The sequence below is a fragment of the Diadema setosum genome, chromosome 9 (assembly GCF_964275005.1).
Source record: "Diadema setosum chromosome 9, eeDiaSeto1, whole genome shotgun sequence".
Classification (NCBI taxonomy): Eukaryota; Metazoa; Echinodermata; class Echinoidea; order Diadematoida; family Diadematidae; genus Diadema; species Diadema setosum.
The window spans coordinates 38,364,208-38,377,708 of NC_092693.1; the positions used below are offsets into that span (position 1 = coordinate 38,364,208).

General features: G+C 37.0%; 1 protein-coding gene across 1 annotated transcript; it reads left to right on the plus strand.

Moving 5' to 3' along the window:
• Positions 1–118: 118 nt before the first annotated feature.
• On the plus strand, positions 119–4,922 carry LOC140233377 (uncharacterized). The gene is made up of 5 exons (XM_072313483.1): positions 119–431; positions 974–1,135; positions 1,763–1,961; positions 3,246–3,441; positions 4,724–4,922. Exons 1-5 carry the CDS (start codon positions 249–251, stop codon positions 4,920–4,922), a joined length of 939 nt encoding a protein of 312 aa, XP_072169584.1. The 5' UTR covers positions 119–248.
• Positions 4,923–13,501: the final 8,579 nt, after the last annotated feature.

Here is a 13,501-nt window from a genome sequence, read left to right on the forward strand (position 1 = left end):
CTATTGATTTTAATCCCTCACAAGTCAAAGCTATTTGTTCAGTCCAAATAGATTCAACTTGGGCAAGGTTGACTGTATTTAGATGGACCATAATCCTCACTTAAGTTCTTCTGTACCGTACCTTTGTAAAAGATGTTTGTGCTGATCTGATGTTATTAGTTACATACCAATTTGTAAGTGGTTGTCATAACTTTAGATTTTATATTTCATCTTGGCAGAGCTAATTGTCAGTAGGTGGAACCAGCAACATGGTTGCGAACAGCACTTTGATCATCGATGACTACAATCTCGCACTATGTGGGTTTGTCACTATCGGCATGCAACTCTCTTTCTTCGTCGTCGCGGCAACATGCAAATTTGACAAGGTAACAGACTTTGCTGGGGGCACCAACTTCGTTGTTCTTGCTGTCCTGACATTCTTTCTGGCAAGGGTATGTATGATTTCACAGGTTTTGCGAGCATGTTAGCTAAGGTGATTTCCCAAATTTGTGTTGGGATTTTTGAAAGGATTGTAGGTTGCGAGATATACATTTAAGATGTAATGTAAACTGCACTCTGTCAAAATCATTCATTGACTTTGAATATGAATTTTATATTTCAATATTTAAACACCAATAGAATTGTGGGCGGATATGGTTCATATCTCATTTGACGGCTGTGACTGATGTTATATTGTTTTGTGAAAAAATTTGAAACATCAAAATTAATGTGCATTCTCATCGTCAGACCAACTTGGATCTACATTCCTCTTCTCTTTGATTCAATCAAGGACAACTTGAAATTGATAACTTTTAACTTGAGATTGCTACTTCTACTTTCTTGTTTCTTGTTTTCACCTTTCCAGGTTTCAATAAAATTGTAGCCTTGAAAGTTATCTCATTGAAATAAAAGGGCAAACCTTATATTTAGTCCATTTTTCCCTCAATTAAAACACAACTTTTATCAGTATTTTGACGTACCCTCTTTCCTGCAGACATACGGAGTGCGACAGATTGTGGCCACTGTCTTGGTGGTTTTGTGGGGCATTCGTTTGTCTGGCTACCTTCTCTACAGGATCATCAAAATTGGCGAGGACAAAAGATTTGATGAAAGGAGGGAAAACTGCCTCAAGTTTGCCATATTTTGGATTTTCCAGGTAGGTATGAATATGTAAATTTGTGGGTTATGAGTGGTTTTTGTCTTGACTTTTTTTTTTTTTTTATAACCTAGATTGAGCAGAATTCTTCAAACCCAGCATTTGAAACCTCTCCATGTTTTTGGTTCATGGGGCATTCTGTTGAACTTGTCTGTAATGTACATTTCACTTTGAAATCATGATTTAAAAAGAATTTCATGGACTTTAATCAAACTTTATTTCAGAATTCAGTGATAAAGACACTTCCACAATACTGCTTACCTTTTGGTTAGGAGTCTGTCAGAGCCACATAGTTTTAGAAATCATTTGTGCTGTGGACAAACTTGTAAGTACCCTGGTAATGCAAGAGTTAAATGCTATGTGGAAGAATAATATGATTTATTGCGCATATTAAGAATCTTTTCTCCGAGATCAACCCTTGGTATAAATTAAGTCAACCTGACTCTAACTCTCCCAACCCCTAGTATTAATTAAGTCAACCTAACTCAAACTCTCACATGTCTTTGCTTGATAAGCATGCATGAAAGATTTTCCTTCAGTCATGATTGACAGTACTATGATTATATTGAAATTATGAATAGCATATACCAACTATATGCTTTCTCAACTTTTCTACTGCTATTACAGGCTGTGTGGGTCTTCACAGTCAGCTTACCTGTCATATTCATCAATGCTCCAAAGAATGATGAAGACTTGCAGTTTGATGCCCTCGACTACGTGGGCACGATTCTCTTTGCCCTGGGCCTGCTGATTGAGGCCGTTGCGGACCAGCAGAAATTCAACTTCCGCAACAATCCAGAGAATAGAGGGAAATGGTGTCAAGTGGGTAAGTTGTGACTGTCCAGAGTTGAACAGAAGGTGCTGATCTATCCCACTGAAATGCTTACACCTAGTCAGGGAAACCTGGTGTAAACCCACTCGTGATACAAGTTGTTATATAGTACCTTCTACAGAGTTGAAATGAGAGAATTATTGTGGAGCATCATATGTGAAATCTTTATCTAAATCTTCATACAACTTTATTTATGAAATGTTTTCATGGTTTGATTGTTTGTTGAATGGTTATAATGAAATTCCGACGTAACTAAAGAAAACTGCTGGTCCCAAGGACTTTGTAATAATGGGGGTCCGCTGTAGTGTCCTCTGCTCCAATACCTTTCTCTATACAGATGTGCACAAAAAGAGGGCTCCTTCCCAAATACGAACCACATTGGGGTTTTTGTGGAATGTTTATAATGGCTGGGGATGGAGGGGTCTTGTAGCTGCTCCTTGGGTTTGCCTAGACTGGCTAACCCAGACCTGCTTTATGCGATGATTAGTCTTGGCTTGTAACATTAGAGAAACATGTGATGTCAGTATCTCACTATGCATAGCTGTAGTGACATTTGGTATATTGTATTGAGTATTGTTCCTCATTGTATTATTCAATAACGTATCCGCTGTAGGTCATGTTCTATCATAATACTATTTTGTGTGTGTGTTTCAAAAAGCAGAAATAGAACAATAATCCAAGCCAAAACATTTACCAGTAGTAACACACCTTCAATTTTGTATGTCATTGTAAAAATATTTTCAGAAATTACTGTGAAAAAGGAATGTTTCATAGGGGTTAATTTAACTTGGCTCTGATCTGTATCAATCTCTCTCTTGATATACTACATGACATTTTTCCTCACTGTTAGTCATTGGTCTCGTAATAACTATGATTTCTGTAGATAGAAATCAAACAGACAAGCATGCATAGGAAATCTGGAACTTCTATGTTCAGCAGTTTTAGTGCAAATTATCTCTTGTTTTCCACCTAACACTACCCCAAAAGGTCCAATTGCCATTAAATGCAACAGATTTTAGCTGAAAATGTGAATATGTGACTTAAATAAGAGGATTTATTTGTAATGTTTTCACCAGATACATCCACATTTTTAGGAATTGTATACCAGTAATTTTTGTTTGTAAACCCGAGAATATCTAACCAGCAAGGTCTGCAGAGTTTCAGTGAAGCCTAGTGTAGGCCTAATTGTGATCTACACACATCGACTCACTAGTCGCCATTCACTGTTGTCATTGTCTGTTTCTTATGACTTTGTGATTGTCTGTCTGCCTCTGTCAGGGCTGTGGAGTTGGTCCCGGCATCCCAACTACTTTGGTGAGATCATGCTCTGGTGGGGAATGTTCATCATGAGCTGCAGTGTGCTGACCGGTCCAGAGTGGGCAGCAGTGGTCAGCCCACTCTTCATCACCACTATCCTCCTCTTTCTCAGTGGCATCCCCCTTTTAGAGGAGAGTTCTGACAAGAAATACGGAGAGTGAGTATATGCATACAGCAGGGCTCGACATTAGTTGTGGCCCCATGGCCCAGTGGTGGCCCAGGACCATATGGGCCACAAGAGAAACAAGTTAGTGTCTAGCCCTACATAACATTCAGATTACTGGGGCCTCTTACTTTTCTTTTTTTTTTCATAATATAATAAATGCCTCACAATCATGCATTGTATCAACAATACTTATCACTGCTATATTTAATGAACCAGTGTGAACATGGCCTTGCTTTAATAGATTCTTAATTCATTTGATCAGTCTATCATTTTTCATGGAGATGTGCATTACAATGTTCACATTTGTAGTACATCTGTCCCAGTACTATATTTCTTTATGAACATGCACATGATCACACATTGACTGCATTTACCATGTTGCAATGTACCATTATGCTGTATTCATATTCAAACATATATTATGCTATGAATTTGCATTCTGAAATTTTGTCATAGCTATTTGCAAATGTGTGGTATGTGTCACTCTTTATGGCTTATATTTGAATGCCTAATTAAGAAATGTTGATTTTAGATTGTCTAGGTCTCCATCTTGTTTTTGTCGGGGTGTATGACACCATCGTTTGTATGGTCAGGAATTGCAAGCTTTTTCATTATTGTTGAAGAAGAGTTTAGGAATTTCACCTTGCGTGAGCTCCTTCACTGTGTGGTTTTATACAAATTGTCAGCTGAGAATCAGAAACGAAGGGCGCTATCGCATTCTAAGATTTGAGCATATAAAAATGAAACAATAAATTTTCATGAAATAGAAGTTTTTTTTCGAAAGAGGGTAGAGTTATAAGCATTGTTCCAAATATAGGGTGAAGTAGTGCCCTTGTGGTTTTTAATTTTTGTGTGCTATCGCATTCTAAGATTTGAGCATATAAAAATGAAACAATACAGTTTTATGAAATAAAAGTTTTTTGAAAGAGTGTAGACTTAAAAGCATTGTTCCAAATATAGGGTAAAATAGTGCCCTTGTGGTTTTAATTTTTGTAACAGTTAACTGAAAATGAACATGATTTAAAGTTTCCACCATAATGTAGAGGAGATTGAGCTCTACAACATGATACCAATAACTCAATCCAACCCCCCCCCCTCCCCCCCCCCCCCCCCCCCCCCCCCCCGGAAAAAAAAAAATGTGTTAAAGCCCTTCTGGTTCTCAGCCAACAATATGTAAGATGTCCCAAACTTCTCTGTAAAGTAGACTCATTCAACTTCACTAGAATGCAGTATCCTAGGACTTCTCATAACTCCTCCTCTCTTCCAACTCTAGGCTAGATTCCTACCAGGTGTACAAGCAGTCTGTGAGCCCCCTCTTCCTGATTTGGCCACGCCTCTACAAAGGCCTACCGTCTGCCGTCAAATGTCTCTTCTGCTGCGAGTTCCCCTTTTACAACCACATCTCTGAGGCCGGAGGAGGGGAGGCACAAACTCCTCCTGCGGACGAATCCACAGGAATTGCCAGAGCCTAATGAGTGGTCCTCTCCTCGTTGCTGTAAAATTGCATCGATAAGAAGCGGGTTGGGTCAGAATATCGCCATGGTAACTGGTGCTGGATCATTCTTCCAACACTTGGAGCGATATGTTGTTACATTGTTACTGCCTTCTGTATCCCATTGCATATATACAGTCAACCTTTCTAAGTTGAATCTATTTGGACTTAGGAAATAGCTTCAACTTCGAGAGAATGTGAAATATGAGGGATTAAAATAAATTAAATAGAAAATAAAGAGAAGAGGACTTGAAAAGACCTTCGGCTTAGGCGATTATTCAACTTACACGAGGTTGACTTTTAAGCAAGGTTGGCTGTATTGTAGAATGATATGTTGTCTTCATCCCTAGTCAAGTTATTGTTTGAACTGGATACTATGTGGCAGTATTGTCCACAATGAGATGATAATGGTACAAGGGAACTTTGTCATAGCAAGGACCTAAAAACCATGACAACTAGAAATGTCCATTGCAATTGTATTCCACGACACTAGCAACAGCTTTTCCTTCATCTTCACATTTGAGTGAGGGACAGAGATCCCCTCCCCTTCTTCAAACATAAAGGTGAATATTGTGAAGACCAGGCGCAGCTTCACAAAACAATATTTATGTATAAAGATTACCGTAAAATGGGGTGAATAGGGACAATTTTAATGTTCTCATGACTGTATTTTTTTTTTTTTTTTTTTTTTTTTTTTGGATGCAGCTCAAAGATTCAATCTTATGTTGGGATTTTATGTCCACCTAAAATACCTTTAATTTGGTATTGTGAAAAAAAGTAAATATTAAGCGGATAATCATTTAAAAAAAAAATAATAATAAAATGGCGTTGTCCCTGTTGACTCCGAAGTCGGGGTCAACAGAGACAACACTAGTTTTGATACAAAAAAGAAAAAAAAAAATCTGTATAGAGGCAGTTTTTCCAATCAATCCAAATAGATTGGATTAAGGGAACACCTAGAGAGTTTAAAAATAATATACAAACATTTCATTCTTTAATAAACATAAAAAAATAAAAAAATAAATTGCATCATGAGCTTAGTACAGTTGATTTGAATTTGGACAGCTGGTATTGGAATACTAGTACTTTACTTGTGTCCTCATTTTCTTGAGTGGGAGACAGCAGACAACAAACATGTGGTACTCTGACCCAAACATGTCCCATGTTTGAGTATGTGAGTCCTGCAATTCAAACCGGCACATCTTGTGGAGCTATTCAGACAACCTTTCCTTCCATCCAATGTCCTTGTGAGAAGAGATCTTATACATGATCAATCCATTGACAACTTTCTCGCCTCTCCGATGAAGGAAGTTTTTGCATTTTGGGGTATTCCTCTCTCATCCTTGTCAAGACCAAGAGCAGATTGTCAATGGGGCAGGTGTTTGTGAGGGTGATTTTTTTTCCCTTTGTACATAGCAGTGCCACCCCACTTTGGGAGACTGTGTACTTTGCCTGTCCTTTGATGTCTTTCCTCTGCTGCTCTGTGCTCAAATCCACACATTGGTTGGTAATTTTGGGTTGCTGTTGTTTGGGGGTGCCTCTATGTTTTTCCATACTTCTTGTTGATTGGGGTCATCTTCAACTGCTTTGGTCTGTGTCATCATATGCTTGGCTTTAGGCTTTGGCATCTGGGTAGGAGTAGAAAAATACTTCCCACTTTTCAATTTGTCATTTGTCTCATTCTTGAGGGGATTATGAGGCTTCAGTTTGGTTTCTGCGATGCGGTCTTTCAGATTGACATACAATTTCCTCACAAATTTCCCAGCTCGCAACCATTCCCCTCGGTAGGTGCCATGAAGGAAGGAGCTTTTGCACACTTTGAACCAATTTTCAATGCGATCATTTGTTAATCGGTTTGAAGTTTGTAGTTGGGTCTGTTAATGCTGGCCATCTTTGCTATAGCGATGTAAATCACCAAGCATAAGAGCACTCCAAAGCGGATAAACATGCATGAAGTTTTGAAGGAGCATGTTCCAGGGATGTAGTAGGGATGCTCTTCGTTGTCTTCAGCGTTCGTTCCTTCACTGTTGACAGCTTCCTCCACTTCAGCAGAAATTTTGGCAAGTGCTGAATGCCACGGTGATGAATCCCGGATTGTCTTTGAATGATCAAAAGTGTGATCATCTTCTCCAGATTGTGAAAGACATGGGTAGCTGCCAAGATCTTCGACATTATGTACTTCTTCTTTCACATTTCTCGTCTTGATAAGGCTTTCTAGGGCCTTAAGTGATGCGCACACATGTTCAGTTTCCTTCTTGGAGTTAAGCACAATGCACATGTGGCAAAAGATCATCTTGGCATCTTCAAAGGAAGATGCAGTTTGCAGCATGCCAAAGCAGTGGGGAAAAAACTGTTTTCCTCCCTTGTCGGATGTCAGAGCAGCGACTTTCCTTGAAGCATCCTTCAACATATATGCTGCACATATGTGTTGGTAAGTGTAACCCTTCTACCTTCTTCTTTGTTATCTTGAGCTGACTGTGTGACATGTGCCCTGACACAATCTTCCATGCCCTGGTCAGGTATACCTTGCAGTCTTCAGAATTGAAAGCAATGAGAACGGACTGTTCCGATTCGTCGAGATGGCATTGAGGAACCTGTCAAGAAAGTGATTAATTTCGGAAGCATGGTTGTCATTGGATAGCATCTCTGCGATAGGAATGCCTGCTCTACCTCTGCAGGGATTAGGCAGCAAAAGTGCCATCGTAGAAAACATGCTTCTTATGACCTGGAACTTTTTTGACCACAGAGCCTGTGGCATCTAGATGAAGAACTACACGTCCCTTTCGACGTTCTTGCAAGTACATCTGTTCTTGTTCATCCAAATACAGGTGGACCTTAAAGGGATACGCTGACATATACTGAATAAATCCACCATCAGTGAATGTGTCACAGCACACTGTGTCAACTGACACACTTCACAATTTTGGCACTACTAAAAATGATTCTAGTCAAACTTCGACATAATTATCTCACAAAATCTGGACAAATTCTTCAACTTTTTAATACTCCTACTACTAAATAATTGATGAAATTTAATAACGTTAGGACGACATGAGAAATACTTCTTAATATAATGCCTACGTGTTTCACTGAAGAAGGGACAAACCAACAAGTAATGAAATTCATCCCCTTGAACCTGCAAATTACATAAAGTACATAATTCAGGTGATTGATCAGGTAAATATCGACAATTAGCAATAGGCAGCTTGTGGTTCCCGCAATGAAATTTACACAGAGTTATTCTATCCACTACATCCAACTTTAATAAATAATTTTCCAAGCTAACCTCCTGTTTAAAAATTCTATAATTAAAACATAAACTGTTTCTATTAACTTCAGCAATCCAATTTTGCTTATCCATATCATCCAACCTAAGATTCAAAGATGATTTTCACCCATTTTAGATTCAATGGGTCATCCTCTAACCATAAATTTGACATACCACACTTATCTAAAACACCTCTAACTTTCTTGATCCACTCTGATTCAAACTCGCCACAATCATGTAACTGACGCAACAATTTATAAATAATGTATGAAAGCATAGACTTTTTTTCTTGACTAATCCTCGCCCAAAAATTTACCAAACGCTTCTCTACTGTACTAGTTAAAGAGAACCTGCCCAATTCCCCATATACCATACAATTTGCAGTACCATGCTGAAGCCTAAGGATACTCCTTAAAAACTTTTTATGAAACATTTCAATGTAATCCAGCTTACAAAAACCCCAAATCTCACTACCATACAGTAAAATTGGAACAACAAGCTGGTCAAAAAGAGCACATTGTATATCTAAAGGTAAGCATAACTTTTTAGCCTTCCAAATCAAATTAAACATAGCCCTCCTAGCTTGATTCACTTGTCTTTTAATAGCCTTATTAAATGATCCATTATAGTTGAACACTGTTCCAAGATAAATATAATCATCCACAACATCAAGCTGACTTTCACCAAAAGAAAAAACAGGGTATTTACGAACTTTACCTCTCGAAAAAATAACCACTTAAGTCTTACTTGTATTAACTGATAGCTTCCAAAAGTCACAATATTGCTAAACAGCAGACAAAGCGGATTGCAATTCATCAGCTGACTCGGCCATGACTATTGTGTCATCAGCATATAATACGTAAAGGCGTAGAAAATTTCCACATCATCATTACTGAGATGTTTCCTTATCTCAGATGCACACATATCAAGACCCTTATAATGTGTGCTAACAAAATATTCAAAATCATTTAGATACACTGCAAATGATAAAGGAGATAGATTTTCAATAATACTGTCATGTTGTCTGTCCTACTGGTTGATGATCTTTTTTTTATGTTGGCTAAGTATGTAGTGGCGGTACTTTCTTTTTCAGTGTTATAACACGCAAATATGCAATAATTCTGTTAAGAAAGAAAAGAGAACAACAAGATTAACTCATCTGTAAATATTTCAGTGTTGGATGTACAGTTGTAGTACATTTTTGGTTGTACATGTATGATGATTTTGTCTTTATCTGTGATGATAATGGAATTGGTTCTTTGCTCAGTGACAATATTTTTTGTACTTCTGTTATGACTGCAAAGGTGCCAATGTTAAGGAAGTACCTATATATACCACTGGTTCTTTTATATGTTTAATGTACTTTATATGTTTAATGTACTATATCCATTACCTATAGTTGTTCTACTCTGATAAATTAGTATAAGATGTATGTTAGATTGAGCTAAGTGTAGGGATCTCTGTCACAAGCATAAATTTGAGAAGACTTGGAGACATGGTGGGTAGCTATTATGGTACAGGAACAGTATAGGAGTAATGAATGTGATTCTTATTTGACAGCTTCACTCATTACACTGACACAGACACTCATCTCTGCGATGAACCAGTGCTAAATATTTATCAATTTACTCTCTTTTTGGGAATTCTTGTGCTGCATATTTTTTATCTCTTTGTCTGTTTTCAGAAGTGCACAAACATATATTCATTCTTTGAATAAGCAAAACTAACTCAGGGATTTTCTACTACAAAGATTTTGTTAACAATATGTGTATATAGTTTGTCTTGAAGTTGTACTTGCAACATGTGCTTTCAAGATTATACTTTGTTCATATATTCAAACCTGTGTAAAGTAAACTTATTCTGCCAGAAGAAAACAATAAGTTTTTCCTCTCCCCTCATATGATTATCCTGTGTGGCTCATTATCCAATGATATTTGTCTGACATTAGCCATTTTGATATCTTCTAGCATATGTTGTCTTTCATAATGTTCACATTTTTTTTCTGTGTAGCTAGTTGACAGAGTCATGAATGTACTGGAATTTGCTTTCTGTTAATGACAATTTCTAAGAAACTTGCCCCCATTTCTCTCAAGTAGATCATAATTGTCAGATGCTTTCTTTGTCCATGACATTTTGATTACTCAACTTTGTATGTGCCAAGTTATTGCTGTTTTTTGTTTGTTTGTTTTTTGGTCAGATGAGATATGGAAAGTGATAGTAAGTGGCAATCATTTTATTTTTAGTGGAGAAATAGGCTTTCATTTAACATGCATTAAACACATAGACTGCAGGTATTTGTGATGGGAACTACTGCCATGTGTGCTAAATTTGCTTGTATTTTACCCTCCAATGTCTATGACTAACATGAGCATAACACATGAAAGGTGATTGTTGGTTGATTTATCTTTAAATAAAATAAACTCCCATTATCCAGAGACCATGCTCAATGAGAATTGGGATCTATGATTGATGACAAAAATGCACACTAGCTTACATCAGACAATAGTAATGCTTACTGGAAGAAAGAAATTTCATAGAGTTGACAAAAGTTACCATTATCTTGATATGTACGCACTTATTCTTGAAACATAGTATACATGCTCAGCTGAAAAATACATTTTTAGTTACAGTGTTGTACTGTGAACTCTGCAGCACATATGACAAGTAATTGATGAATTAAAAAATGAAAAGTCCCAATTTACTAGTACATAATACAAATAGCCTTACATGTTTCTACCTCTCCACTGTACATGCAAAAGTCAAATATTACCTGTAAGTCGATGCATTTTCTTTGGTCCTGTCAATATTAACTTATGTGGAGTTGACTGTCGGTTACATTGCAAAATTAAGGACAACCTTAAAGAAATATTATGGCATATTTATTATTATTTTTTTTTTTTTTTTTGTATATGTGCTTGTGTCTACGTCAGGAAAAAAAAAACACAAAAACAAAACAAAACTGATATAAGTTGCTCAAATGGACTGTTCCAAGATGTATGGATGCAACAGTACGGCCTTGACATTTTTTGTCAATCATTTAATGTGTTTATACTTATTCAACATATTGTATAACTGTAGTTGTCGTTAGTTTTTATTATATGTCCATCCTGGCCTTCTTGAGAGAAGAAGTTTGCCTTCTCTAAAAAGAAAAGATAATGTCCTACTGATATAGGGCCTACTCTGTTAAGATGTGATGGAGGAACAATAAAAATAATCCAAAGGAATTCTGAAGACATTTCTTCAGGCCTCTGTTTGTCGAAGTACATGCAAATTCTGATGTGATGTGAACAGCTATAACAGCTGCCCAATGTGTTGTAGCTCCATAGAAAGACTACTGGTGATTATAGCTCATGAATTAAAAGATTATGAGAGAAAGAATAACTGTTAATCTTCCAGACATAATTATGATAACAAATCACATTTCTATAGTGCATATCACCACATGACTGTGTGACTCCCTTGTGCTTTGTAAATAGAGAAAAAGAAAGGAGCAAGAAAAATGGACATGAGAGAATCACAAGAGAAAACATGCAAAATAATTCAATTTTGGAAAACACAGATACAGTGACATTAATCAACACTGATTATATCTCCAGAGGAGCAAATATCTGTGGAAAGAGATGCCCTGCATTAAAGTAATGACAGTGAGAGATGAAGAAGTAGATAAGGAGAGATGAATGAAGTGAAAGAGGTGCACATGGATATCAGCATGGAAGCAATTATGTAAGAATCCCTGTATATCATCATTTGCTTTTGTAAATCACTTACTATTTGTAGTGGTGGGTTTTAACGATCGACTTTTGAATTAATTGGTCCATACACAAGAGACTTTTAGCAAAATACAGTCTATATTATAGTTGCCCTTTTTTCGATGTGTTTTTTAGTGTGTGTGTGTGTGTGTGTGTCTGTATCACATATCTGTCTGTGTCTGTGATGTAATGGTTGTTATTATATGATAATGTGCTTTTTCTGTGTATGTTGTGCAATTGGTGATGATTGATGACTGGTATATCAGCCATCTTGGTTGTGATATAGATGCCAAAAAGGATGGATGGATGTTTGAAGAGAATATAGGGATGAGTTGTTAATAGAAAGGCTTAAAATTTAAGAAATTTCAAGGAAAAGGAATTAGAACAAAAAGTTTATTTTCAAAATTTCTATCACACAAGGCAATGCATAGACGCCTACATGACTAAAACAGGGATCAAGTTAAGTGTGGAACTAATGAAAGAAATTTAGAAACCGTAGGGCCTATACCTGTGATCCTTGATAATAGAATACCATGCAAGCTCCAAAATTTGCCAAAGAATGGTGTGGAACAGAGATTTTCCTTGAGATCAGTGCATGCATGTTGTCAAACATCCTCAATTATCACATTATGTAGTCCAATTTGTAGTTATAGGAAAGCAAATTGTCACAAAATAGTATCAGGCAACCAAGATGACATATCCCAGAACTGGAGACCTACATTCAGACTAATCACTAAAATTAAGGAACGAAATACATGGCTAACTCTTCTCGCACATCAAAGCAATAATTTGCCCTAAACTACATCTTTAAAGAGATAAAATAAGAAAATATTAAAACTATTCTATTCAATTTCTGTATTCAGATTTATCAAATTCTCGAACAGTCTGCATTTTTTACATGCTTACTATATACGTCAGGTTTTGCACAGAAGTACAAGGTGTATCTTAATTAAGGAAGGGGGATGAAGGGATAGTTAACAATGAAGAAAAGGGGGAAGCAATGGGGACTTGGAAGAGGGCAGATTGAAGAAAATAAGATCACAAGAAAACAGATCCTTATACAGCTGTATTATATCCTCGCTCTGTCAACACGAACTTGCACCCCCGCCCATCCCCCGACGGTACCCCGCCCTTCTCCTGGATACATATACCAGTCACCTCGCTCCTCTCATCACAAAGCACCACCAGCTTTGAGCACCACCAACGGCCGTCCAGATAGTCTTATATCTAAGCCCCTGCATATCAATTGTGGTTTGACGCATGAGTCAAAACTGCAGAAAGCTGATTAAATTTATGATATTAAGTGATATGACAAAATTTACATAGCACAACGAACCATTTTTTTCAATAATATAGTTCTTGTAGATGTTCTGAAACACAACATTGTAATAATATTTCATGTAAAAAACAATCATTCTAGTCTATAGTAGACTAACATTGGCACGAGATTGACAGTCGATCGAGAGAGCGATCTGCGAGTCCAAGCTGTGACGTTTGTATTCGTTGACTTTTTGACTTGCTCGTTAGTCCCATAGTATAATA

Coding starts and splice junctions, on each gene's coding strand:
- LOC140233377 (XM_072313483.1), top strand. CDS start 249: ATGGTTGCGAACAGCACTTTGATCATCGATGACTACAATCTCGCACTA. Junction 1,962..3,245: donor AGGGAAATGGTGTCAAGTGG/GTAAGTTGTGAC, acceptor TGCCTCTGTCAG/GGCTGTGGAGTTGGTCCCGG. Junction 3,442..4,723: donor TCTGACAAGAAATACGGAGA/GTGAGTATATGC, acceptor TTCCAACTCTAG/GCTAGATTCCTACCAGGTGT.